The 26210-nt window shown below is 31.2% G+C and overlaps 4 protein-coding genes across 4 annotated transcripts; all 4 read left to right on the top strand.

Annotated features, from left to right (window-relative positions):
• LOC109354292 (protein kinase PINOID 2-like) lies at positions 4889-7049 on the top strand. The gene is made up of 2 exons (XM_019596692.1): positions 4889-5524; positions 6027-7049. Exons 1-2 carry the CDS (start codon positions 4956-4958, stop codon positions 6877-6879), a joined length of 1422 nt encoding a protein of 473 aa, XP_019452237.1. The 5' UTR covers positions 4889-4955; the 3' UTR covers positions 6880-7049.
• LOC109354314 (early nodulin-93-like) lies at positions 11783-12722 on the top strand. Its single transcript, XM_019596723.1, has 4 exons — positions 11783-11929; positions 12044-12105; positions 12229-12304; positions 12506-12722. The coding sequence occupies exons 1-4, from the start codon at positions 11833-11835 to the stop codon at positions 12583-12585; spliced, it is 315 nt and encodes a 104-aa protein (XP_019452268.1). The 5' UTR covers positions 11783-11832; the 3' UTR covers positions 12586-12722.
• On the top strand, positions 16346-19165 carry LOC109354319 (zinc finger CCCH domain-containing protein 39-like). The gene is made up of 2 exons (XM_019596736.1): positions 16346-17568; positions 18559-19165. Exons 1-2 carry the CDS (start codon positions 16725-16727, stop codon positions 18840-18842), a joined length of 1128 nt encoding a protein of 375 aa, XP_019452281.1. The 5' UTR covers positions 16346-16724; the 3' UTR covers positions 18843-19165.
• LOC109354327 (NADH-cytochrome b5 reductase-like protein) lies at positions 20764-25956 on the top strand. Its single transcript, XM_019596748.1, has 13 exons — positions 20764-21042; positions 21240-21282; positions 21522-21597; positions 22691-22750; positions 22839-22889; positions 23193-23247; positions 23358-23428; positions 23511-23562; positions 23879-23956; positions 24236-24325; positions 24423-24536; positions 25507-25575; positions 25664-25956. The coding sequence occupies exons 1-13, from the start codon at positions 20872-20874 to the stop codon at positions 25718-25720; spliced, it is 987 nt and encodes a 328-aa protein (XP_019452293.1). The 5' UTR covers positions 20764-20871; the 3' UTR covers positions 25721-25956.

Below are 26210 nucleotides of genomic sequence, written 5' to 3' on the forward strand. Positions count from 1 at the left end.
TTTTTCCTTTAATGTTATGGATAAGCTGGTTCATTATTTATAATTCAATTCAATTAGCACCAAGTTTATTTTTGTTTATATTGTTCCAATATATTTTTACAGCTTTTTTCGGTTAAAGTCGATCCCACCTAATAAAACTAAGGTTTGGTTGTTATTAGATTCTTCTCCTTTTAGCATACAAACAAATAGAAATGAGGAAGGTTGGTGGGTATAGTTGATGGTACTTTTGAAGGTTTGGGGAGAAGAATGTTATGGATCAAATATGGAGCACTGAGTCTTCCTATTTATTTGCCAATCTGCACCACTGCAATTTATGTTGGGTCTAACCAAACGACAAGATCTTGTAGATAAAAGTCGATAAATGGAAAAAAAAATTGAACAAGAAATTATTTATGTACATATACAAACACTAGAACCATTAGAATTATTGGCTTATATATGAAATTCAAGAAGCTAGAATTAATTCAAAGAGTATTCTATAGTCACAAATCCAATGACATGGGAAACAGGATCTGGTTTAACACATACATCCAAATGTATATGTATATCTAATATCTTGTTCAATTTAAATTACTCCATTTCATCAATTTTTGTGTGCAATAAGTTGTACTTGAATTGTTCTTACAGATGACTAAGTTCATATTCTTGTGATCAGTGCTCATTAATTTAAAAGTGGAAAAAGGAAAGAAAACAAAACTCCATATGGGTCCACAAGATCAGCATCATGAAATGGGATCCATGACAACTTGTTCTTCTGTATAGGAACCGATGAGAAGATAATCTTTGTTGACTGGTGTATAAAGTTTGAAAAAGTGTGGAATATATATGATGTCTTCACGCCTTTGCAAATATTATAATGGAATACAAACATTAGGTTAAAATATAGATCGATCATATTGAAATTTCCCGTGAAAGCTAAAGTTTAAAGTTTCTTCAAAAAAGCTAGAGTTTTAAGATTCATGGACAATTGAACAAAATATTAAGAGTCTAAGTTGAGTAGAATAACAAACTCAATGTGGTACTTAAGTTATGATGAGATTCTCCCACCTAATAGGCTAGTCTTTTCGGTTAGACTATCCTCATGTGTTTAAATCCTAACAATAGGTGAGTAAAGAGACCCTTAAAGGAGAAAATGCTATCGGATCAATGTCGATAGAGTGAAAGTCGTTGTAGACGTCGACCCTTAAAGGGGACGACAATATTAAGAGTTTCATATTGAGTTGAATAACAAACTCAATGAATTAGTCTTTTATATTAAGTTCTCCTCGTATGTTTAAGTTCTAACACAAACACAATTAATTAACTTGTCCAAGTAATAGATAGTTTTCACGTAAGTACCTACATATATGTCACATTTCTAATGTGGGCGCGGGTATGGACCCGAAATAAAGTGACCAACCCAGGTCCCCTACCTAGAAGGATAATTGATTCACATGCATGGCAAGAATACCATAAATTAAGATGACTAAGTTGTACTATATGTCTAATAATTACATATACATTCATATACAGACACATAAGCTTTAATATTAATGTTAGTACTACTTGTTACCTTCCTATATCTCATTTTCAAATTAAGGTGGTGAATTCAATTTAAGGCACGGGTTCTTCGTGCATCCTTATTCCTCTTTGTCACGGAATAATTGGTAACAATTTAATTTCATTGAGGGTATGCTGAAAATTAAGTTGATCAAAGAAGGAGTGAGGAAACATCATTGGCATAGTTTACGATGTAGTTTGCATGTTGCTTCTGCTTTCTGCATTGCTACCGAAAATATAAAAAAATGGAAAAAGTTTTTGATATGCGGTATTCACAAGCTTTAAACACAAAGAGCGGTTGCTTTTGACCATCCACTTTTAAAAGGTTCATTTTATTAAATAAATACATTGGCATAAAAAGACAATCTTCAAAATCATGAAGCAAAAAATGTCTTTGATTCGTGGTATAATATTGCAAATAAGATGAATTCTTAAGAGTTAAAACTTTTATTTAATTGTTGAGATTAAATTTTAAAAAGAAACTAATTTAAAAATAATTATAAATTTTAGAGATTGAAAGTATAGTTTAATCTTCATATATATCTTTGAAAATATGAAGAAAAACAATTATTTGTCTTTCTATTAATAGAATGAGATGTAATACTATATATTTCAGGTTCTATTTCAGTATCACTAATTCAACAAGGAAATATCATGCATTTAATATTCTATCAATGCAATAATTAAGATATAAATGATAATTTACACTCATCAGTCAGGAATAGATTCAGGAAGCATGTGAGGGAGTGGTGGGGCAAGCAACCTTATATATATATAGTTAAGATAAATATTTTAAAGCTACCAAAAGTAAGCAATATTAATAATTTGACCAAAATAGTTTTTGGAAATAAAATAATAAGATAATGCCTTTTAGAAAGCCCAAATTAAATGGTATGGTATCATGTGTACCCAAAAAAATTAAATGGTATTATTTTAAAGAAAGAATATTAGCATTGAACAATAATTTTAGAGGTTTAAAATAAGGATTTTAGTAGTCTTATATTTTTGAGAAAAGAAAGTAGAGAAGCATATTTTTTTTATCTTTGCGAGATCATGTTGCCAATAAGAAAGTGTGTAAACATAAAAGTATATTTTAGACATATAATTAACAAACTTCTTACGCCATGACCAAATCCCAAAATGAGTTTGTGAATTAGTCAACTAATTAAGTTTATAAGACCAAGTAGATCATATAACAACGGTGTATGAAATTTAAAAAAGTGATACATCATTATTTCTTTTATAAGGCGAAGTGTATATCCGTATGTGCACATCCATTTTCTCATAGTTTCGTAGTTTCATTTTATATATTCTAAGGCTCTATATTTATTCTATTTGAAAACTCTAGTGGTTTTCCAGCTAGTTCTTGAATCCATTTTTTATGGGTACTGTCTCCATTACTATTTGCAAAAGTTCTCAATTCAACAGTTGAAACGGTGGCTCTAGTCCAATATCATTCATCTTTAGAAAAAATATGTACTAGCATATGTAGTATAGACTCTCCCATATGCATGTGCATGATGAATTAACTTTATCAATGTATAACATTTACTATTTTTCTTAGGGTATTTATGTTTGAAAGACACAAGAAAGGGATGAGTAATTTTATTTTTATTTTTATAATAAGTAAAAAATATGAAATACTCCTTAAAAAAATAACAACAATATTAAAATGGTACATGATAAGATCTTTACTATATCTAAAATTTAAAAAGAAATTAAAATAAAATCCGATCCCTACCCTTATTTCCAAGGTACCCTTGTGAAACGTAACTTAGTAGGTGACATATATGGGATACATAATATATTTGATATATAAGCAGAGAATAAAGTATCTCATGATACTATAAGATAAGTTATCCCCTTTAACCAATAAAATTATAATATGCATTATATTTAATCATTTTTTATAAAAATATTTATAGAAACTAAAAAAACATAACATGTGTCATATTTTCAGTGGTCGGAGAAGATAACTTACTAAAGAATATATTATGATCTAACAAAATGGAATAGAATAGTGGAGGGAATCCTTTTAGAAACCACTTTTGAAAGAACAAGGCCTAGTGGGTTCGTCAGCAGCTGGCTGATCACTGAGCATGCCTCAAAACAAAAACAACACCAAAAGTTTTAGAGTTCATATACCTTTTTGTTGTCTCATTTTATACAATCCTTTGCACAAGAACGTGAGAAACTATCCAAAAAATATATATATACTTTGATACCCTCTTTCCACCACTCCTTGCCAAAGAAAAGTTCATTTGAAACAAGAAGAAAAAGATTAAAACGACCCACAAAGTATTTTCCATGGCTCAGCATACAATCTAAATATTCATTAATCCCAAGCATATATTGCTTGCCACATAAAAAAGAAACCATTTTTAAGGAACCTTCACTATTCTAGTATTCTGCTTTTCACAAATTTTCTAGGATCAACATGCTTGTTGTGCCTTGTAGCCTCTCATTCGATGAAATATTCCTTCCAATGTCAATTTCTTAAAGGAAAGGAATAAAAGCCCAAACAAAAGAAAAAAGGAAAATTACATCATACTAAGGCAAAGACACCCTAGCCAAATCACTACTCACTATACTACTATACCCAACTCAAGATTATGGCAGCTAGGGACAAATAATTTTTGTTCCGAATCAATTATAATATTATTTTTTGTTATTTTCGTTTTAAATTCTTTCTAGTCATGTGACAATATGTTATTAGTATGTATATGTTATTAGTATGTAACAGAGAATGAAACGAAACGCTGTTGATACCACATTTCTAGTTGGTATCATTACCTTGTTTGCTAAGCAATTGACAGTCCGTAAAAAACTGTTTCAACTTTAAGTTTCTTAATGTTGTTCTCCCAAGCAATTTAGATAACATGGAGAATATCCCATAACTTTGAATTAAAATCATAACAAACTCCAATGTGGATGACAAAACCTAATAATACAAAAAATAACTACCAAACCATAATTAAAATATTTATCAATACATATTCCAATAAATATTTCACATCACAATAATAATTTTGAAATGTTATTATAATTTTTAATGGATTTTGAGAGATACAACTATTTTTCACTTATTTTTCTTGTATGTGCCTTCTAAATTTGGACTATGAGTAATTTGTTGGTGTTTCATTCCACCTCAGGTTCAAACAAGAATTATATATCTTAAAAATTTGTCCTCCTATATATTTTATTAAATAATATAAAAAAATATTTTTTATTTTTAATTACATGACATTCTTTAATTTAAATACAAGAAATAGAACATGTGATCTCTATTCGTGATGTTACATCAAGCATGTGCTAGCTAGCATACCATTGCCATATAAAACCCCTACTTCACAACTCAATGTGAAACCCACACACACACCCAAAAAAACTCAAATACATGTTATTCTGCACTCACCATGGCCACCGCCATATATGAACGTGAAGCCGACTATGACAGCAGTTCCTCCTCCATCACCGTCCCAGAATCAAGCCGGAGCTGGATGAGCAACCTCAGCTTCAGCAGCCGCCGCCGCCGAAGCTCAGTCTCCGTCTATTCCTCCACCACAGACACCAACACCAAGCCACACAAGGCAAACCAAGTTGCATGGGAGGCCATGCAGCGGCTCCGCCTCGACAAGGGCCACCTTGGACTGGAGCACTTCCGCCTCCTGCGGCGGCTGGGTAGCGGCGACATAGGGAACGTTTACCTTTGTCAAATAAGGAACCCAGTGGTAGGGTTACCACAGTGCTTCTATGCCATGAAAGTGGTGGATAGAGAAGCACTTGCTATAAGGAATAAGTTGCATAGAGCTGAAATGGAGAAAGAGATTTTGGGTATGCTTGATCATCCTTTCTTGCCAACTTTGTATACTGAGTTTGATGCTTCTCATTACTCTTGTTTCCTTATGGAGTTCTGTCCCGGTGGTGACTTATATGCTGCACGCCACCGCCAACCAGGGAAGCGCTTTACCCTTGCTTCCGCTAAGTAAGCAACTTTTCCCATGCTTCCCATTTTTCTACCTTTGTTATACATTTTTCTACCTTTGTTATACGCGAGCTCGAATCTTCTACCTACTTTGCTCTACTCATTCTCTCTAATCATTAAATTACCTTATAATTTTATTTATTTTAAATTTAGTGAGACTTAAACTTACAACCTTTCTTTTAGTTATTCAATATTAATAACTCCAAACAATTCATGCACAAAAATAGGTATTTGATTAAATTATTAGTCCATTAGTTAATGACATAATATTCAATGTTGCTTTGATATTTATATGTTGTTAATTTAGAACTTGAGATGTACTTCTTCTATATTATATGTCCAAAAGGGTATTTTGATTAAATTATTAATCTACTCTATTAAGGTTTTCTTAAGTTAATTTTTTTACCCTTGATGAAAATGTTGCTATATATTTAAAATATTATATATTATTATTATTTCAAGTTACTTACAATGTGGTAAAATTGGAAAAATAAAAACACAGGTTTTATGCAGCTGAGACACTTTTGGCCTTAGAGTATCTCCATATGATGGGCATAGTGTATAGGGATTTGAAGCCAGAGAATGTGCTGGTAAGGGAAGATGGTCACATTATGCTTTCAGATTTTGATCTTTCTCTCAAATGTGACGTTGTTCCAAAGCTACTAAGGAGTAAAACCAGGTCAGAGAGAAGTATCAAGAGCATAAAGAGATCTACACCTTCTTGCACTGCCCCCATGCAGCCTGTGATATCATGTCTTTTAGGCAAGAAAAAGAAACCAACAGTGACAACAGTTATAAGAGAAAATGTTACTATTGAAGACCAAGAACTTGATCCAGAGCTAGTTGCTGAACCTATTGATGCTAGGTCCAAGTCATTTGTAGGGACACATGAGTATTTAGCACCAGAAGTGATTTTGGGACAAGGGCATGGGAGTGCAGTGGATTGGTGGACATTTGGTGTGTTCTTGTATGAAATGTTAAATGGAAGAACACCATTCAAAGGTGAAAATAATGAGAAAACACTGATAAACATTCTCAAGCAACCATTGGCTTTTCCTAGAATAGCAGTTAGTAGCAGCAAGGAGTATGAAGAGATGGTGAAAGTTCAAGACCTTATAAGCAAGCTTTTAGTGAAGAATCCAAATAAGAGAATTGGTAGTTGCATGGGTTCTGTTGAGATCAAAAGGCATGAGTTCTTCAAAGGTGTAAATTGGGCTCTAATTAGATCGGTTAAGCCCCCTGAGGTCCCTAATGATATGAACAAGGTTAGAACTAGTAGGGTTTTGATACCAAAACTAAGCAAAAAAGATAGGGATCAACCATTTCAGCTTACTCATAGTTTTGAATACTTCTAACTGTGAAATGTAAATAATTTTTAGGAAAAATATGTGTGCCATAGAAGAAATTAATGGCTCTTTCCTTGTTTCCTTTTCCCTTTTTTTTTGTAATGATTAGATAAATAATTAGAAATTAATGTATGATCAAGGCACTATGCTTGAACTAATTACATTTGCTTATATTGTTATATTATGTCTCCACCACTATATTACTAGTTGAGAATTTGTAGGTGAAAAAAAGTAGGATCCCATGATTGTTCTAATGTGATTCTCATGAAAGCTTATGAAGTCTCATGTGATGACAATAATTACACTTCTGATCATTCATGAGAAAATTGCATGAATTAAAAGTGGGAGATCACTTTATTTTAACAATATAATATCATATCCCTTTTTCCTTGTATGCCTATTTCATATCTTGCGCATTTACATGTCCTTTCCACCGAACAAAGAAAATAAAGAAAGAAAGAAGGAAGGTTTTCTGCACTCCTTTTTTATTTCTTTATTGTAGAATGTAAAATGTATGGGTCAGGACTTAACTCTAGAGTTTAACTTAAAAAATTAGTCTTTTTAGGTGAAAAAGTTTTATTATTTAAATAACATATTTAAGTTTCTTATTGGACAAAATGTGGAATTCTTAACAATATTGTATAATAAAATTCATGATTTAATATGTATACATTGATAGTGTAAGTGTTTTTTATACTGTTAGTGAATCATTCATCATTAATATTAATTATCATTGACTTTCAAACAAAAGTAATATAAATTAATAATAAATAATACCTGATTATATAAAAACTTTATACTGTCAACATATAGATTTTAAAATCGGGATAAGTAGGATATTTAAAGTGCACTTTCCCAAATAAGGGGTGATGAATGTGTAGGAATAAGTTAATTAAGTAGTGGTACTAATGAAAATGGAGAAGATTTGGGAATTGTGTTACTGACAGTAATGATGAGGTTAGAGAAGGGAACAAAAGGATACTCTAAGCTGAGTGGACTATCTTGAATACAGTGAAAAAAATGATACAGTAGCAATAATTTAGATCTTAACAACAAGAATAAAGAAAGCCAATAAAAAACTAAGGAATCATTTTCTTATCTAAAGTATCAATAAATCATATTCATTTACTGTGATTCTGTGCATATGGATGACAACCCAAAGGTTTTTGTGGTACTCTCTTCTATGCTAGCCCGAATAACAATGAATAATAGTCTTTAAGTATTTTCAAGAAAAAATGTTTCCATTTTTACATGATTATGACAACAGAATATTAAATAATAAACTAGCAAGTATACAAATATACAAAGAGATAGAGATAGAGACTTTGAATCATGATTTTTTTTTTAATGTAAAACAAAGTCTTACACTTAACTTTTTAGATAAAGATAAAGGAAAATAACAAGAAGAAATTGTGTTATTGGAATATAGAGCTTTCTCTCTTCATAAAGGAGAAGTTTCTAATTTCAAACTCATTTAAGTGGTAACTTTTGTCACATATATCACTAAAAGGAACACAGCATAAGCCACCATTTAGATTTGCATTGTAATGGAGTACAGCACTAATGAGCAAGAATCAGCTTTTATCATGGTAATTTTTATACACTTCTTTAAACATCAATGAGCTGTAACATGTTTTTTTATGTGTTGAAATAGTTAAGTACTCAAATGACTTTTTTTTTTCTCATTTCCTTTTTACTTTTATTTCTTCCTTTTCTCAGAGGTTATGTCTTTCAGTGGAGGGAGTGAGGAGTTTATGGCTTTGTTTGCTTCATAAAAAAAATGAGAATAAAGAAAATAGAAGAAAGAAAGATAATAGAAAATTGGGTGATCTTTTAGTTGTATGTTTTGAAAGAAAATTGAAAGGATTTGAAAATATCAAATGACATATATGCTTATTACACATGATATAAAATGTTTTTTAATATTCCAATTTGATATATTAAATATATTTTTCTTAGTGATTATGTAAACATAATTTTTCATGAATTAATAATATAATATCATGTAATATTAGTTTAAATATTTTTGAATATTGCTTCATGCTTATGACTTTGAGGTTGCAGGGTAATGCTATAATGTGTCCAATTGCAAATAATATCTCAACTTTCACAAAATAATTACCAAGAAGCTGCACAGAATTGTGTGAAAAAGCTTAATTATGTTTGGGCCATCATATCATATATAACCCAATATCAAAGTATATGATTTGATAGTTTTTTTCTCATGTTTGATCTTTATCTTTGGCTGAAGTCACATCCAAGGTAGGTATTACCTTCACTTTTTTGAACAAAAACACACACTATTTGTTCACTGACTTAAGAAAGCTATTACTCTTTATCCTTGGCTGAAGTCCCATCCATGTTTTCTGGTGCAAATTTTTTCCAAAGAAAGCTATTACTCTATTAGTATCCAATAATGATTAGAAAATAAATAAAAAAACATGAAAAAGTGGAGAAAAAAAACTCTCATTTGTCTTTTTAATAAGTTATTTTACTCATATTACCAAAGGTATTTCTCACAATTTTGTATAAGGAACTAGTCACTTTCAAAATTTGTAGTTGTCTCCTAATAAATATGTTCATATAAATCAAATAGTTGACATTTTGATCATCATAAATATTTAATAGAATCTTATACGAATAGACCAATATTTTGTTGGTTAGTCATTTAACAAAAAAATAAAAAAAATAGCTATTGGGTGGTAATTTCCTCAATGAGGCGTGTGATTCATGAGTTAGGGCTTTCTCACATATTGAAGAGTATAGTAATAGAATACTAGGAAAAACTAAATTTCTTGATTTTAATTTTTTATTAAGAAATAAATTAAAATCATGTGTGGATAGAGTTTGTGATTTTTATTTGCAGGTTGAGGAAGGGCACGTGTTGCATTGTAGCAAGTGTAACAGAAGCTGTGGAACGCATCCAATGCACCTTTAAAAAAGGTGCAACAATGCTAAGCTAGCTAAAGTGGTTAATTAATTGGATTATGAACGAGCCAGAGTGAGCAATGCCCATAGTTTTAAGGATTTGGTTGTGGTGTATAGTAAACTTAAAATTATTCCCTCACTCTTATTATCATGGTAAAAGAATTATGATAATAAATAAAAGCATATTATAGTTTATGATTGAGTAATCAATGAAATATATATATAATTATTGTCTTCATAATTTGATAATTGATTGATCTATTAGCAAAACATTAAAATAATATTTCCTTATTTGTTTTAACTTTTCAAAGTTTTACTGTTTGTATATCAATCAATCATATATACCCTATTATTAACCAATGAGGGTTAAATCAAGTAATATATGCTTGATTTCTCTTAAGAAATATCTCGGGTTTGAGTCATGTAGATAGAAAAATATTTGTTGGTAGAATTAGCCCAACATATCTATAGATATTCCCGACTCAAACAAAATTGTCTCACATGCAAGAATACATATCAGAAACTAAAAAAAGTACCATATAATTATCGTTATCTCTGAAACTAGTCAACTTAAAAATCATATATGATATGGTATACGATTTAATTAGTACCGTAAAAAACTTGTTAATAGTAATACATCAAAATTAAGCTCATATTTAAAATACTTTAAATATAATGTTGGGATGACTTTCATTTACATATTCATATAATTATTTCCAGTTAAATAGTTATATATTTGACAATATAATTTTTTTTATATATTCACTTGCACCATTTATTGTTTATTTGCATTATTTTTGTTTCATAAAATCATTAATGATTAATATATTATTATAAAAAAAACATATAAGTTATCTTTATATGAAATCCATAAACTTATTCTACACTATACTACATATACCTATTAAATAAGGTGATATAAAAAAGACAATTTTCCTAAATTCCTAAAATATATAGAATCGGCAAAGTGCATGAGTACATACTAGAATAGATTGGGCCACGTGGCAGAGGCATGAAGCTAAAATCTCACGCAAGCTCCTCTTTCTACAGAGCTAATCTTGAATGATAGATGTTGATATCCATATAGATTTGTATGTATATAAATTGAAATAAGGCTTTTAAATCAATTTATAGGAAAATATTAGTTTCTTATATAATATATTAATATAAAAAGTATATTAAAATTTATAATAAATATTTCATATATTTAACATAGGTTCTATAATTAATTATATTCATATATTAATATAAATATATTAGGCATATATTTATATATTTAATATGTGCAAAATTAAAAATAATTTATACATGCCTATATATACATATATATTTAACGAGTTCAATTATTAATTTGAGTTCAATTAATTGGGTGCAAGAACTATCAAACTAAATAAAATCACAAGTCTTGAAAAGAATATGAAATTGACAATTTTAAATTAAATATTGAATAAGAATGATGACAAGTGATAAAACATATTTTTAAGAGTTCGGATTTTTATATAATTTTAAATTAAATGTAAGAATTAGAAAATCATATTTTTTCCCTCCGAGTTTATTATGAGAAAAGGATTTACAGTATAAGAATTTTTTATGTTATCACGATATTATCTACTATTCATTTTCAATCATTACTGAGTTCTAAAAAATAATTTAAATAAATAGTGAATAATACTAATTTAATACTTTACTCTATTCATGGATAGATATCACAATTTATTGCATCATGGAGGATCATGGTATGAATCAAATTCCAAATTGATTCTTATGATTATTTGTTGTCCAAATTTACAAGTCTTTGAAAACAAGACACTATTTTGGGAAGAGCAACAACCGACCACTACAGAAGCCCAAATGAAAACAAGTGTCCAAAGACGGTGGGTTTCATACAAAACCATCAAACTTCTCATACATGGTTTCCACCTTTATCTCTTTTCTCATCAATTCATAATATAAATATGCTACCAACCCCAACCTCACATAATCTAAATATACCTATAAAGTTATTCATATAGTAGATAAATTAAATCTCTGAAAATGGCTAAGGGAAATGATGCTGCCAATTCTCCTCTTGAGAGGGCTAGCTCGCCTTCTATGGATCAAAAAATGGCCTTAGCCAAGCGCAGTTCTCATGGTAATGTATAATTTTCTATGACATGCAAAACCTTATAATAATTGTTATATTGAAACACCATCATAATGTTGAAGCATAATATACTATGATAAAAAATTTAATGTGTATAAACAGAGGGTGTTGTAGCAGGAGCTAAAGCAGCTGTTGTTGCTGCTGTTGCCACTGCTATTCCAACAGTAAGTATATTCATTTTTCTTTCACTCATTCAAATTTTTGGACAAAAAAAAATTGCACTTTACTTATACACTTCTTAATATTTGGTGCATAACTTATTGGTATTGTGGTTAATATATATGCAGCTGGCTAGTGTAAGAATGTGGCCTTGGGCAAGAGCCAACCTCAATCCCACTGCTCAAGCTCTCATAATATCCACAGGTTAGTTTGTTTACTCATCTTCGAGGTTTTAAGGTTTCATCTTAAAACAAATCGACAACAAGAATAGTAATTAAACGAATATTTATACTATATTTGACGATACAAGACTTAGTTTCCATCATAGTGATGTGATGTGGTAGAGTTATTTTTAGTTATAGTCCCCTATTTATTTAACTAGCTACAATATTATTATGTTTGTAGTGGCTGGAGCAGCATATTTCATAGTAGCTGACAAAACCGTTTTGGCAACTGCAAGAAAGAACTCCTTCGACCAACATTAAGTTTATGGATTCGAAATGAATATCCTTGGTTTTGAATGTGTTATAAATAAAGAGAGATTTGCATTCCAATAGCTAGTGAACATAAATGTACCAATTATGAGATTAACTATATGAATACAAATCATTCCCTCATCTTTTTGAACAAGTGCTCATAGTTATTCGACTTTAGATTACCATAAGTCTATGTTCATTTATGAATTGTAGCATTCTTGAATCTTTTAAAGAAATATATAGATGAGTTTGACACCATGTTTTATCTAAAATTGTGAGGAATAGTTTGAGAGTTGAATTTTAGAGGGGAATGAAAAAAAATAGAAGTTTTGAGAGTCATAAAATATACTGTCATGAGATAACTCTCAAACCTTTTCTTTTACTTTCTTCCCATTCAAAATTCAACTTCCAAATAAACCCTAAAGGATTAGGTTTATAGGTTCGTTCAGTTATATGTTTTCAACTCATTCACTTATACTTCTTTTTTACATTTAGAATACTTAACATCTTCCCCTACCATTGAGTTATTTTTCATTTTTGAGTACCAAATACATTAGAACTCAACTTCTATCTAGTTGTTCCGCTATTGACTTGTCTTGTCATTAATCGAACATGTCATATTGACCTCTCTTCGAAAAGACTTTTGACACAAGGGTTATTCGTGAATCTATCAGTCACTTCTTGCTTCAACACACGGTTGAGCTATCGAACTATTAGCTCTCATACAAAATATTGAGAAATTATCATTAATCAACTATAATATTCTTTCATGAGCTAAATAAAAGAGTAAATAAGTTGGTTTAATATACCACATGTTGACCTAAAATCTTCATGCACTAGTTTTACAAAATTTGTACATCTATATCTATACTTTATATAAAAAGAAAACATGATATAACTACCATGATGTAAATTCACTTTCCTATTTTGCCCTTAAACTCTTTAATTTTTACAAAAATTCACATAATCATATATAACCACCACCAACATATTAATCATATCTTTTATACTATATATAAAGGCAAAACATGGTGTACGTACCATCCTGATTTAATTTTATTTTCCTATTTTGTCCTTGACACTTTTTAATTTATACAAAAAAAACCATATAATCATATCTAACCACCACCAACATATTAACTGCTCTTTCCACCTTAAGTTGAATATTATAATAAAATAAATAATTATAATTATAGGACACTCAATAAAAAATACAATATAAAATACATTCAATATAAAATATTCTAATTTCATAAAATAAAATTTATAAAACCTGAATATTTGAAATCATAAAGGTAGGCAAGTACCAAGTGCCTATCACCATTAATTAAGATAAAGGAAATGCCGATCTATATTATTATTCTGATTTTGAAACATATGGATTTAGGCTTCTGAATAAGAAAAAACAGATGGATTTAATGGCTAAAAATAGTATACCATAAATTAAGCTTCAAATAACAGTACGAATGCCAAAAGATTTTGCCATAAGAAGAACCCTCCAAGTTCTGATTAAAAATCATCAGAAGAACGAGCAAACATATTTGTTAACAATTTAAGGTAATCATTATTAGGATCAGGAGTTCTTGACTATATGATCCATTAGACTTAATTCGTAAGCATAATCATGTTGTGCAAATAAACATTGTTCAAGTACATAACATCGACTTGATGTTGCATGGTTGTGACTTTATTATCCATAAAAATATGATGACTTGAAATTGAACCATCCACAGCAATTCAGCAAGAGAATCTGAAGACATTATTGATGAAATTAAACCTGCATTAAAAATCATCTATGTCAAAATAACTTCATTCTTCTATTATCAATCAATCAAATATTATCACATGTAATGGTATCAACTTAAAAAATTAATTTAATATTTATTTGATACATATTTATCTAAATCTTATTGATAATAATGGGTTAGGCATAGAAAAATGGTATAAAAATTCTATTCCTCCAATATTATATAAAGATAGTGACACACAAAAATATTTACTCGTCTAGATTTTTACTTATTTTTTATTAAAAAAAATAAATAATCACATTTTCGCTTACTCATATGATCTTATTTAGGCAAAGCCTAATTTGTTTTTCCATCTATATAAAAACTAGTGGACCAGCTGAGAGAGAGGTACAGTGTGAGTTTTCTGAAGTATTTGGTTAAATTTCCCACAAGCTAGATGTAACTTTTTAAGTAGGTCCTAAATTTTTTTTAAATATAATTGAGGTCATGAACTTTAAAAATCATTTTTCACCAAATCCCTAAACTTTGAATTTTGTGATTACATCACCAAATTTTAATCTCAGTAAATGAATCTCGAAAACCTATCATAAATTTTCACCTTAAATAATAGAATGTAATATTTGTGTAGTGTCCAGTATAAAGATCTATAAAGATCTATATTACTTGTTTAAAAAGTCAATAATGATTGAAAGTTTTGAAATTTATATATTATTAGTGTAGAGCTTTTTAAAATGTTGGCACATCGTCCCATTAATTTGTATTATTTTTGTTTAAAAGTTAATGATAATTAACATATGAATGATAAATGATTTGGTGATACTGTATACCTATTAAATCCAAATTAAAAACGGATAATGAATTAATACTATAAAATTTTGTAGTGGATGCATATATTTTTTGAGGGAAAGTTTCTACTAGAAGTTATCTACAAATATTATTTCTTTTTGCTATTAATTTCAACTTTTATTAATTTTTTAGAAAAATTAAATGGATAAATTGCGTACCATATTATATCTTTATATTTTATATTTATATTTTTACTTATCTTCTATCATCTCCTTAAATTAAATTTATATCATATTATGTCTTTAAAATTAAATTATCATTATCATTCATAACACATTATATATATTTTTGTAAAAAATTAGCCTAGATAAATTTGAGTTATGAAAATATTAACTTATAAGATGAAAAGAACTAGCCTAGATAAAATAAGAAATGGATGATTATGAGATTGTGAGGTTGAATCATGATTGTCTCTCCCTATAAGTATTGTCATGTCTAATTTTTTAATTCAAACTTAACCCTAAATCTTATAATACCCAATTTTATCTAAGCTTGACTATACATGGCAAAACGGACATTGCCCGGGGCGCGCCCGTGTAGCCCGCATTTTTTGCGGGCAGGGTATACATTTTTTGTCCATTTACCCGTTTTGCCCGCTAAGTTTGCAGACATTTCCGTTGGGCATGCGGACGGCCTATAAATATAATTTAATAAAAAAATAAGAAATTTTATGTAATGTGATTTTTATTCACTAGAAAAATTGTAATATAATATAATTTGTTAAACTTCATATAAAATATCAAAAAAATTGTTAATTTTTATCTTCAATTACTTTATTTAATTTCATTTCATTTATTATATGAACTTTTTATTTTTGTAATTATATAACAATGCCTGCGGGCCGCCCGCAAGCCTGTTAGTCCGTTTTAAAACGTCATGACATTGAATTTTGTTCGTTAAGCCAATGTAGACATGCCCATGTTCGCTTAAATTTTTGCGGACATTTGCGGGCGCAGACTAAACAGGCTGGACGGCTCGTTTTGTCATCTCTAAGCTTAACTATGATCGAGCCAAATGGGTAAGTGGATCCCCGGAATCACACCCACTACCTGGTATTGTATGTATTAACTAGTTGAATCTAATTTATTATTGTTTATTTAAATTAGATGATACATTTTCCTCGTCACTAAAGTGGATTAAATTGTTTAATTTCCTCTTTTTATTGTTTTGGATTTTAATTTTGGTGCTCATTGGGGTTTTGGTTGGCGGCTATTAGGGTTAAACCTTGCATCTTCTTCCTCTTATTCTCTCTTCCTTTATATACTTCTCAATACCTTACAAAATTTCATCTTTCATCACCCTTCTCCTTTATCTCTCAATATTCTCATATGGGTCTTCTTCTTCTTCATTAAAATTCATCATTTGATCTTTCTCTCTCTCTCAAATTACCCTTCCATTCTCACCTTTTCAATTTTGGTCTATTCACTTTGTAACACAATTGCATCCAAAAAAATTTCATTGCATATCTTTTCTGATCGATTACTAAGAATCAATCATTTAAAAAAGAATCTAACTTTGATAGAATTGAATTACAAGCTCTAAGAATTTTTCACCATGAGTTTTTTCGATGATTTGCCACCGTATGTGCCGTCACCGCCGCCATATGCCGCCGCCCAAGCAACCGATGCCATTGTTTTAAGCCTTGAACAACAATTCCCAGAGAACAATGAATCATTCACCCCACATTCACCATTCAATGATCATGATCAACCTTCTTCATTCAAGAGACCAAGAACTTCTTCTGAGAGTAGCAACCACTCCAATGCAGTTCAATTCCCTCCGAGAATGACGACGATGCATTCGCAGAACAACAACAATAATGCATCCAACAAAGGTGGAAGTGGAACTGGTCACATTTTCTTCAAGACTCGAATGTGTGCAAAATTCAGACTTGGCTCCTGTAGGAACGGTGAGAATTGTAACTTTGCACATGGGGTTGAAGATATGAGGCAGCCGCCGCCGAATTGGCAGGAACTTGTTGGCAATGCTGGCAGCAATGAAGAACAACAGCAGCAGCGGCCTTCGGGGAATTGGGACGATGATCAGAAAATTATACATAAGATGAAGCTGTGCAAGAAGTATTATAATGGAGAAGAATGTCCTTTTGGTGAAAGGTGTAATTTTCTTCATGAAGACCCTGCCAAGTTTCGGGATGATTCTGGGAGGATTAGGGAGAGTTCAGCAATAAGCATTGGGACAAATGGATCGCCGAAGTCCTACAGGGATGGCTATTATAATAATTCGGAAACTAGTAAGGCCGTGACCGCGAATGTTGGTATAAATGCTTATAGGGGAAATGTGAGGTCGACTTTTTGGAAGACTAAGCTTTGTATTAAGTGGGAGACTACAGGTCACTGCCCTTTTGGGGATGATTGTCACTTTGCTCATGGCCAATCAGGTATACCCTTTTGCCATTCCTAAAAAATTATTTTGATTTATTTCTCATTTTGAGTTTTTGAATATTGGATTTTGTTCACTTCAATTGTATGTGTTCCAATTTACGATTTATAATGGTATTTTCTGATATGCAAAAGAGATCATAGGCAATGTAATCAAACAAGATACCGAATTATGTATTTGAATTGAATGTTGTTGTTGGTGTGTTTGATATTGTTTTGCATGAATGGTTTTGACAAACTTTCCCAGCTGTTCTTTGTCCCTTTATCTTGTGTTCATAAATATTTGATTAGTTGCACGAAGGCTAGATTGTTGTTATATAATGGAATGTGATTTCACCTTTGTTTCAAGGTGAAACATGTTTTAAATGAGTATTGGTTAATTGTTTATGTTCCGGCCACGGTTTAAAATCAAGGTTTAGGTTGCATTATAGTACGATGCAGTCAACGTGATCCAGACCAGAATCACGGTCTAGTGCGATGCGGACACTGCAAGCTTGACGTAGCAGCCACGTCACACCAGTCGACATTTTAAAACCCAGGGAAGGGAGTTACCTGATTTTTTCAACACCTCTGCCACTTGCTTACCAATTCCTGCCTATCTAATTTTCGCAGGATAAAGAAAGTTTCATAATCATATGACAAGTAACAAATTGAGTATGAGTATATTATCCTTTGTGGCGTAGTGTGTGCCATCCAATGCTAGTAACTATTGTTTAAAAGTAATTAAAAACCAATCTTTTATGCTTAGTGGTTACTGTGTCTAAGGCATACATCACATGTGAATGAAATGTTGCATTTTACTATGAACTCTGTTAGGAAAAATCTTCTGATAGTAACTTTTAGATTTTCTAAGAATTGGGATGTGTGGCTCATCGATCAATCGGATGTATTGTCATTAGCATATGATAACTTATATCTGCTTATTGTGAACAGAAAATATAATACTCTTGACAACTGAAATGTTTGAATATGATTGTTTTGTGAACCAGAGTTGCATGTTCTTGGCGGACGCACTGAAACAGAAGCTGCAGGTGCTATTCCAATTTCAACTTATGCCACCGTTCCAACATTGCCAAAAGTTACATCTGTTCCTTCCATCGATGCCGCACCTGCTCCTAGCAACATAGCAAGCCCACCTCTGGCAAATGAAGTGGAGCAAGGCAAGAAAAGTTTATTGAAGTGGAAAGGACCAAAGAAGATAAATCGAATTTATGCGGATTGGCTTGACGATTTTCCACTCGTCCAAAATGTGGCAAATGGCGCGGAAACCTGACTTCAAGTTTGTGCTATTGAAAATCAACGTTCATCACTTGGATCAGGAAATTTAATTCCTTCCCCAACAACACAGGATTTTGAAAATATGTGTGGTCCCTGATTGTTGGTGATCACTTCATAGCTTTTTTCTTATTGTTAGTATTACTTATTTTTACTGTTAATTGCTAAAGTTTTCTAGTTAAACATGTTCCATTATCATTAAGATATCTGAATCATTTTGAAGGGTTTAAGAATTAGAGATACATTTTGTGTCTCAGAACTAATTTATGAGGGTTTTTGCTGAATTCTGGATTGGGTTCTTATAATTGTCAAATTTCTAAAACCAAACAGGTTAAACTATATTTTATTTACTTTTATATGAACATGAGAATGTGATTGTCTGATATTTATTGTTTATATATTTTTTCAACTTTTGATTGTCCTTTTTAGTGTTGTCAACATAGCTATGATTATGGTGTACGGATAAGGATCACCTGTCACAAAAAGACGATGTCTCTCTGTCCCTAACCAATAGAAGTTCCTAAAATAATATAAAATATTAATTTATATTTTTTATAAAAAAAAATTCCAATAAAATAATCCATTTTGATTGGCTTGGTACATCATTGAAGACACCAATAAGTATATGTGATCTTCATCCATGGTGTAATTTCAAGAATCAACTAAAGAATAGTGTTCACCTAAAAAAGTTGCTAGTCACTAAGTGCACTACTTTTATAATATGATTAGTAACATGACTAGGATAATAATGATTGGAATATTGTTATTGACAATCCATGGTCATTTTTAATTACAATGGATATGTGCAATATTAGTGTTTTAAGTCTAACTTCTTTTTCCAACTTGGGTTTTGATGTTCAAAAATTGTTTTGTTTTCTAAAGGTTGGAGTGGTAAGTTCCAATTATATGATAACAACATTTTCTTAGTTCGACTATTTCTTAATATATTAATTTCTTGTCTTTAACTCAAAAAATTCTTTTCTAAAAGATGAAAACTTTAATATAAAAGTGTCTACTAATTTGGTCTAACTAGAAAAAAAGAATGTTTAAACTGAACATTAAATGAGTTGGAATCTTGTTGTTGTCGAGTCATAAGGTTGTTAAAACTTAAAGGCATATATTAAATCGAAAACTACACTCCTCTTCAACTAGATATAATTGAAAGATAGTTGTGAAAAGGTGGCTCAACAATGTTTTCATTGTTTTTTATCATTAAGAAAAAAATCTAAAGATTTTGACCTCAAAAATCATCTTAAATTTTAAAAAGAATAAATATTTATTTTGATATTTATGAATTTTTGTTTGTATTAATTTGATTCCTAAAATGACAAAAATAGAAAGCTACAATTCAAATTGACAAATGGGAAACAAAATAGTTTTTGATATGAGTGGTGGGACCACATATAAATCAAGGTGTGCATGTGCATGCCTTAAAAAATGTGCATATGTTACCTTGCACTTGCACATTCACTTGTACAAAATTTATCCATATCATTTGTTATATTTAGATACATTTTGGACAATTCAATATAACTTGTATCCTATGTTACCTCCTGAATTCCTGATTCTTGAATTCACCATTATTGATATGGATTTTAGTATAAAAAGTACTGAAATGACTAATTAAATCTAAACTTGGAGATAAGCTATAGTAAGTTTTCCAATTTTTCACCACAGAAGTTGATACATTACAAAATTGAAATTGAATGCTAAAGTTATTTATATATAATTAATATATTATCCACTATTTATTTGTATTTTTTCTAAAAGTCGATGATAATAAAACATCAAGAATAACCGATGCAATGTAATATATAAAATAACTATACATGCATACACTTTTTTATCAGCAAAATTTTGAAGGAAGAAAATGAAAATTATTGATTAAAAAAATAGATGGAATGAGTCAAAACACTAAAACAGGAACATGAAGGCAACGACAGGTCGTTTTGGAACGCAATAGTTGGTGGAATCTGTTAGCAGTTAAACCCTAATTTGATTGGTACCTGAGTTGAGCAATATCGAAAATGGCTGCTATTGCTTTGTTGAAGAGATTTTCAAGAGCTACTCCAATCGCATTCTCTAATACCTCTTCTGGTAGCGGTGGTCACTCCTCCACTTTCCGCCTTCCCTTCACCGCCATCGCCGCCGTCTCCGGCGGACTCTCCTCCCTTTACTATTTCTCCTCTCCCACCTTGGTATTCTTCTTTTCACTCTCATCTGCCTAATGCATTATTATTAATACATAGATCGCTTAATTTTTTTATATTGATTCATTTCATTCATTATAGATCGTAATAAGATGAGTCTCATTGTTTGTTCTATTTTGGCTTGTGTTCGTTCTTTATGGTAATCGATTATTTTGTGATTAAGTTGTTGCTATGTTTCTTCTCAGGTTCATTCAGAGCAAATACAAGAAGAGGAAACTAAAAACATTGGTGAGTATACTCAATCTCTGATTCGGCCTCGCGGCTAACCAGTGTTGATGTACTTAAATCATGCTCATTTTCTATGATTATAGAACAATAGTGCGGTGAATTTGTTCGATTCAACTATGGATATTAGTTATTTTGACAGAGATATTTGTATTCCAATAAATATGACATTGTTCTTGTTTTATAGCATGTGATGTAGTTTAGTTCCTTCCACTTAAGTCCTTTCTTTTCTCCCTTTTCAGCACTCGTTCCGGACAAATGGATTGAATTTAAGTTGCAAGACACTGCCAGAGTCAGTCACAATACCCAATTATTCAGGTATATCGCATAGGGTAAATCATGATTTTGCATACATTTAAAACCTCACTATATCATGTCATGTTTAATAAATGTGCTGCTATTTTTTATTTAGTTTTCTCCTTTAACTTGGTTGACTCATCTTTCAACAAGTTCGTGTCATGTTTTCCTACCTATATCGATAGTTAACTGTGAGTACTTATTTTCCCGCCTGCATGTAAACTTAGCTCAGTGATGGACCCTCATCCCTTCCTTGCACCTTAACCCATAACATACGCTTCTCCAAACTGTAGTCAATTTTTAAATAACTGGAAATATATGCTGCTTGTTGGAGCTATGGTGATGCTCTAATTAGCAGTCATTGCAGTCACCAATCCTCTGTGCTATACCCTTAAATCAATTTTATTGCTTTCTCGGTGAAGTTCGGGAATGGGTTTCCATGAGAGGAGCAATTAAGCTAAACATTTTAGTCTTAAATATCATATGAACTGTTTGATTTAAGCCACAATTTTCTTATCAGATTAATAACTATAAATTATTTCATTTTATGGCGCTCATATTCTATTTTTCTAAGAAAAAGCTTTGGTCCAAAACAAATCCACTTTAAAGTTTTGTTACTTTAGTTTTTACACAATCAAATTGTAAACTGTAAAGTGTAAGGGAGCACATCTGCTGTCCCACACTTTGTGCCACTCCATGTGTCATGCGCTCGTGATTGGTCAGAAAAATACTTAATAATTAAATTTTAACTTAAATATATTTTTTATGACCAATCACAACTTATGGCACATGGAGTGGCACAAAATGTGGGACAGCAGATGTTTACCCAAAGTGTAAACACACAAAAATGTCAAGAGAACTGAAATGCTTATCATAATATAATATGAAATTATGAATCAATCCTATCTTAAGAAAAGAGAAACTGACATATATTGAAATAGAAGGAAAACAATGCAGAAATTAAGAACAAAAGCTCCAAGCATCATAATATGCTCCCACTAAGAATGAACTAAAATTCAAATAGCAAAATGAACTAAAATTCTCATAATTATTTTAATTTATGTGTCGGTTTAATCTTGTATTTATTAACTATGTCTTTCTGATTTGAATCCAGGTTTTCGTTTGATCCCACTAAGAAGTTGGGTTTGGATATAGCTTCCTGTGTTGTTACAAGGTGTGATAGATTGTTGATAGCTTATATGGTTTATGAATTTGTTATCATATAAACTTAAATTTTGTTTCACTTATCTGTATAAACACAGGGCTCCGTTGGGACAAGATGCTGAAGGAAAACCAAAATATGTCATACGCCCGTAAGTTTTCCTATTGAGACAAAAAGTTGACTTCATCTACAGATCTTTCTCTAGTCTGAACCATCTTCAGTCTAAATCTTTTCCAATTGTTCTTATCTTAAATACCAGTTTCCTAAATCGTAGGTTTCATTTGCTTTTTTACTATACTTATTTTCTCCCTATTGATTTATACCTCTTTACCAGTGACCTAACTGCCTAACTGACCCATTAGCTTCTAACTGTTACTAACGGATTTTTGGGCCCAATTATTCTAGCCCTTCATTTCCCATGCCCTTATCAAACAGCTTATGTCTCAATTTTCAGGTATACTCCTATATCTGATCCAGAATCCCAGGGATATTTTGATTTGTTGATCAAGGTATGTCACTGTTAATTGAAGCATTACTCGTCCCATCTTGTAGATCATCTAGCAGGCCTATTGAAAGAGGCACTGTGGCCTGTGGTGATTTACTTTCCGAATTGTTGCAGGTGTATCCTGAAGGAAAAATGAGTCAGTATTTTGCAAGCTTAAAACCTGGTGATGTTGTTGAAGTGAAAGGGTATGTTATTTGCAACAATTCAAGATCAGCACAATACATTCCGTACTTAAACTTTCTATAAGAAAGACATTGTTTTTTTCAGGCCCATCGAAAAGCTCAGATATACTCCTAATTTGAAAAAGCACATTGGCATGGTAAGCTTATTCACACTGGCAGACATTGTCATTGATGAAATCTGATGTTCAATCCTGACTACAACTTTTGAACTATCCATCAACATATAAATTATTCATGTTTAGCATGTAGTAGAGTCACAAACATGCCTTTGCGAAAGGAAAAGAAAGAATCTCAAATTTTTCTTCTCTCCCCAAAAGCATGTTTGAAAGGCCTGCACTACAACAACAATCAAGCCTTAGTCCCAATCTATTCATTTGTAAAAAATATCTCATTTTGCTTTCCATGTTGCACCTGTTTGAGCTCCTTTTCTTTCCCCCTTATTAAATGATTCAGATTGCTGGTGGTACGGGAATTACTCCAATGCTTCAGGTAATTGAGGCTGTATTGAAGAATCCTGATGACAAAACTCAGGTAGGTGGTAAACCACTTCACTGCATTCCCTTATGACGTACAGCTTGCTTTCCAGTTTCCATACACTATTGTCTATTATGTTATGATATAGATAAGTTGTGAACAAATTTGGTTTTTAATTTATTGGGACTGTTTGAAGGCTTTGATTCATATTGCTGGATATGCACTGGGTCATTTTGTTTATGCAAATGAAGCATGATTCATAGTGCTGGACATGCACTAGGTCATTGTAATAAAAATGAGAATATCACATCTTATAGTGTCATTTTCCCTTCACAGATATCTTTGCTTTATGCTAATGTCTCCCCAGATGACATATTGCTTAAACAGAAGCTTGACGTTCTTGCAGCAAGCCACCCAAACTTAAAGGTAATTAAATTATTGTTCGGTAAACATATCATTTTTAGTCATCCTGTATTATTATTATTAGTAAATTAATTAAAACTCTTACTTAACATATTTGTAGGTATTCTACACTGTTGATAATCCAACAAAAAATTGGAGAGGAGGTGCAGGTTACATATCAAAGGATGTAGTTGTGAAAGGATTACCTAGTCCTAGTGATGATACTCTTATTCTTGTAAGTTTTGCTTTTCAAAGTAAAACATGCATAGCATTGAAACATTGTGAACTTCCAAGGAAACAAAAAGATTTTTGTCTGTTTTTTCCGTAAGAGAACATTAGGTGTCCATATTTCAGATGTTTGAAGAAATCACCCATACAGAAGATAGTAAGGCACTTCCCAAACCTATGATTTGACTTGGGTATATACTGGATTCAGTTTTAATTTTGTTACAATAAAGGTCACGACCTGTTGTGGGGTGGGAGATAAAGTTTGGCCATGATGGGATTTGAACCTGGGATCAAGTATTCCTCACTCCTCAGAGGAACTTAAACTTGGTGCCATTGCTACTTGAGCTATGGCTCTTGTGCTATTGAACTCAGAATTTAGACTCAATGCTTTGTGGTTGAAACCTCATATATTATGAGCTCCTTCCGTGGCAAGTTATGTCCCAATAACCTAGAACCTTCTACTAAAATTTCGAAAGGGCAATGCAACTAATCTTTATCAGGATCAAAAGAGTTGATAATAATTGGTTTCTTTTGACTCTACTTTCCCCACACTTCTTCCCTAGTGTAATTAGAACCTTGTTTTTGAATTTTGGGTTTATTTCTGTCACAAAAATTATGTTTTTCATATTATTTCATGCTTTCAGTTGATTAGTGTTTGATGGTAGGGTTTAGGGAGATGGATTATAGTGGTGGTGTGAAAGCTCGTCATTATTTTGAGTTTAAAATCTACGCACCGTCAGTGTAAAGTTTTTTTTACACTGTGGAGACATCATTCACCATTCATTCATATTACTTTTGTTTCAGAGTCAATGATGGTTAACACATGAATGATGGATGATTCACTAACAGTGTAAAAAAACACCTATACTCTCGGTGTATACATATTAAATCCTTATTTTTTATGAAAAAATGTTCCATCATTATTGCATAATTTTTTGAAGTTAATGTTCAACCCTTTATTATCACTTGCATTTCAGGTATGTGGTCCCCCTGGTATGATGAAACATATATCTGGTGAGAAGGCTAAAGATTGGACACAGGGAGAGGTATGTAATTAATTTGTGTGTGTTGTGTTTGTGACTGTATATCCTGAATCTCTGTGTAATGATGTACTTTGTGGTTTATTTGCTGCAGCTTTCTGGGGTTCTTAAAGAAGCTGGATACACTGAAGATATGGTTTACAAGTTTTAAATTTAGAACTCAATGATGCAGCTTTCCAAGCACTAATCACTGTGGAATTTGTATACCGCAGATCTAAAGAACATTTGGATGCAGATGAAAGTTTGAAACATTAAATAAATCTTCAATTACAGAGGATGGAGAAATATTGATTAGTTGTCGTTTGAAATTTCAAGATTTTTTGGTTTGTTGGAGAAATCTATGAAGAGATTCTTTCAAGATAATAAATATACCACTTCCTATTAAAAGTAATTTTTTTATTGTGCTGTCTTTATTTTATTGTTTTTTGTTGATATTTTTGCCTCTTTATACATGTAAATTATTGTCCGTTCACATGTTACTGAAAAAATGTTAAAACTACATAAAAAAAATGTTAAAACTAACATTAAGGTTCATTTGTACTTGATAAGTTAATTAGTCGTTGATGTGCTTAACAATAATACTCATATTTGGCCTTACTAAGCTTCATAGTTCATACCACTCACACAGTGTAGCATTTCTC

This window comes from Lupinus angustifolius, chromosome LG01 (genome assembly GCF_001865875.1).
Source record: "Lupinus angustifolius cultivar Tanjil chromosome LG01, LupAngTanjil_v1.0, whole genome shotgun sequence".
Classification (NCBI taxonomy): domain Eukaryota; kingdom Viridiplantae; phylum Streptophyta; class Magnoliopsida; order Fabales; family Fabaceae; genus Lupinus; species Lupinus angustifolius.

Bases quoted from the DNA above. Each gene is read 5' to 3' on its own strand.
- LOC109354327 (XM_019596748.1), top strand. From the start codon at position 20,872: ATGGCTGCTATTGCTTTGTTGAAGAGATTTTCAAGAGCTACTCCAATC. The intron at 23,563-23,878 runs GTAAGCTTATTC...TAAATGATTCAG, and splicing joins TGAAAAAGCACATTGGCATG to ATTGCTGGTGGTACGGGAAT. The intron at 25,576-25,663 runs GTATGTAATTAA...TATTTGCTGCAG, and splicing joins AAGATTGGACACAGGGAGAG to CTTTCTGGGGTTCTTAAAGA.
- LOC109354314 (XM_019596723.1), top strand. From the start codon at position 11,833: ATGGCTAAGGGAAATGATGCTGCCAATTCTCCTCTTGAGAGGGCTAGC. The intron at 11,930-12,043 runs GTAATGTATAAT...GTGTATAAACAG, and splicing joins AGCCAAGCGCAGTTCTCATG to AGGGTGTTGTAGCAGGAGCT. The intron at 12,305-12,505 runs GTTAGTTTGTTT...TTATGTTTGTAG, and splicing joins AGCTCTCATAATATCCACAG to TGGCTGGAGCAGCATATTTC.
- LOC109354292 (XM_019596692.1), top strand. From the start codon at position 4,956: ATGGCCACCGCCATATATGAACGTGAAGCCGACTATGACAGCAGTTCC. The intron at 5,525-6,026 runs GTAAGCAACTTT...ATAAAAACACAG, and splicing joins TTTACCCTTGCTTCCGCTAA to GTTTTATGCAGCTGAGACAC.
- LOC109354319 (XM_019596736.1), top strand. From the start codon at position 16,725: ATGAGTTTTTTCGATGATTTGCCACCGTATGTGCCGTCACCGCCGCCA. The intron at 17,569-18,558 runs GTATACCCTTTT...TTTGTGAACCAG, and splicing joins CTTTGCTCATGGCCAATCAG to AGTTGCATGTTCTTGGCGGA.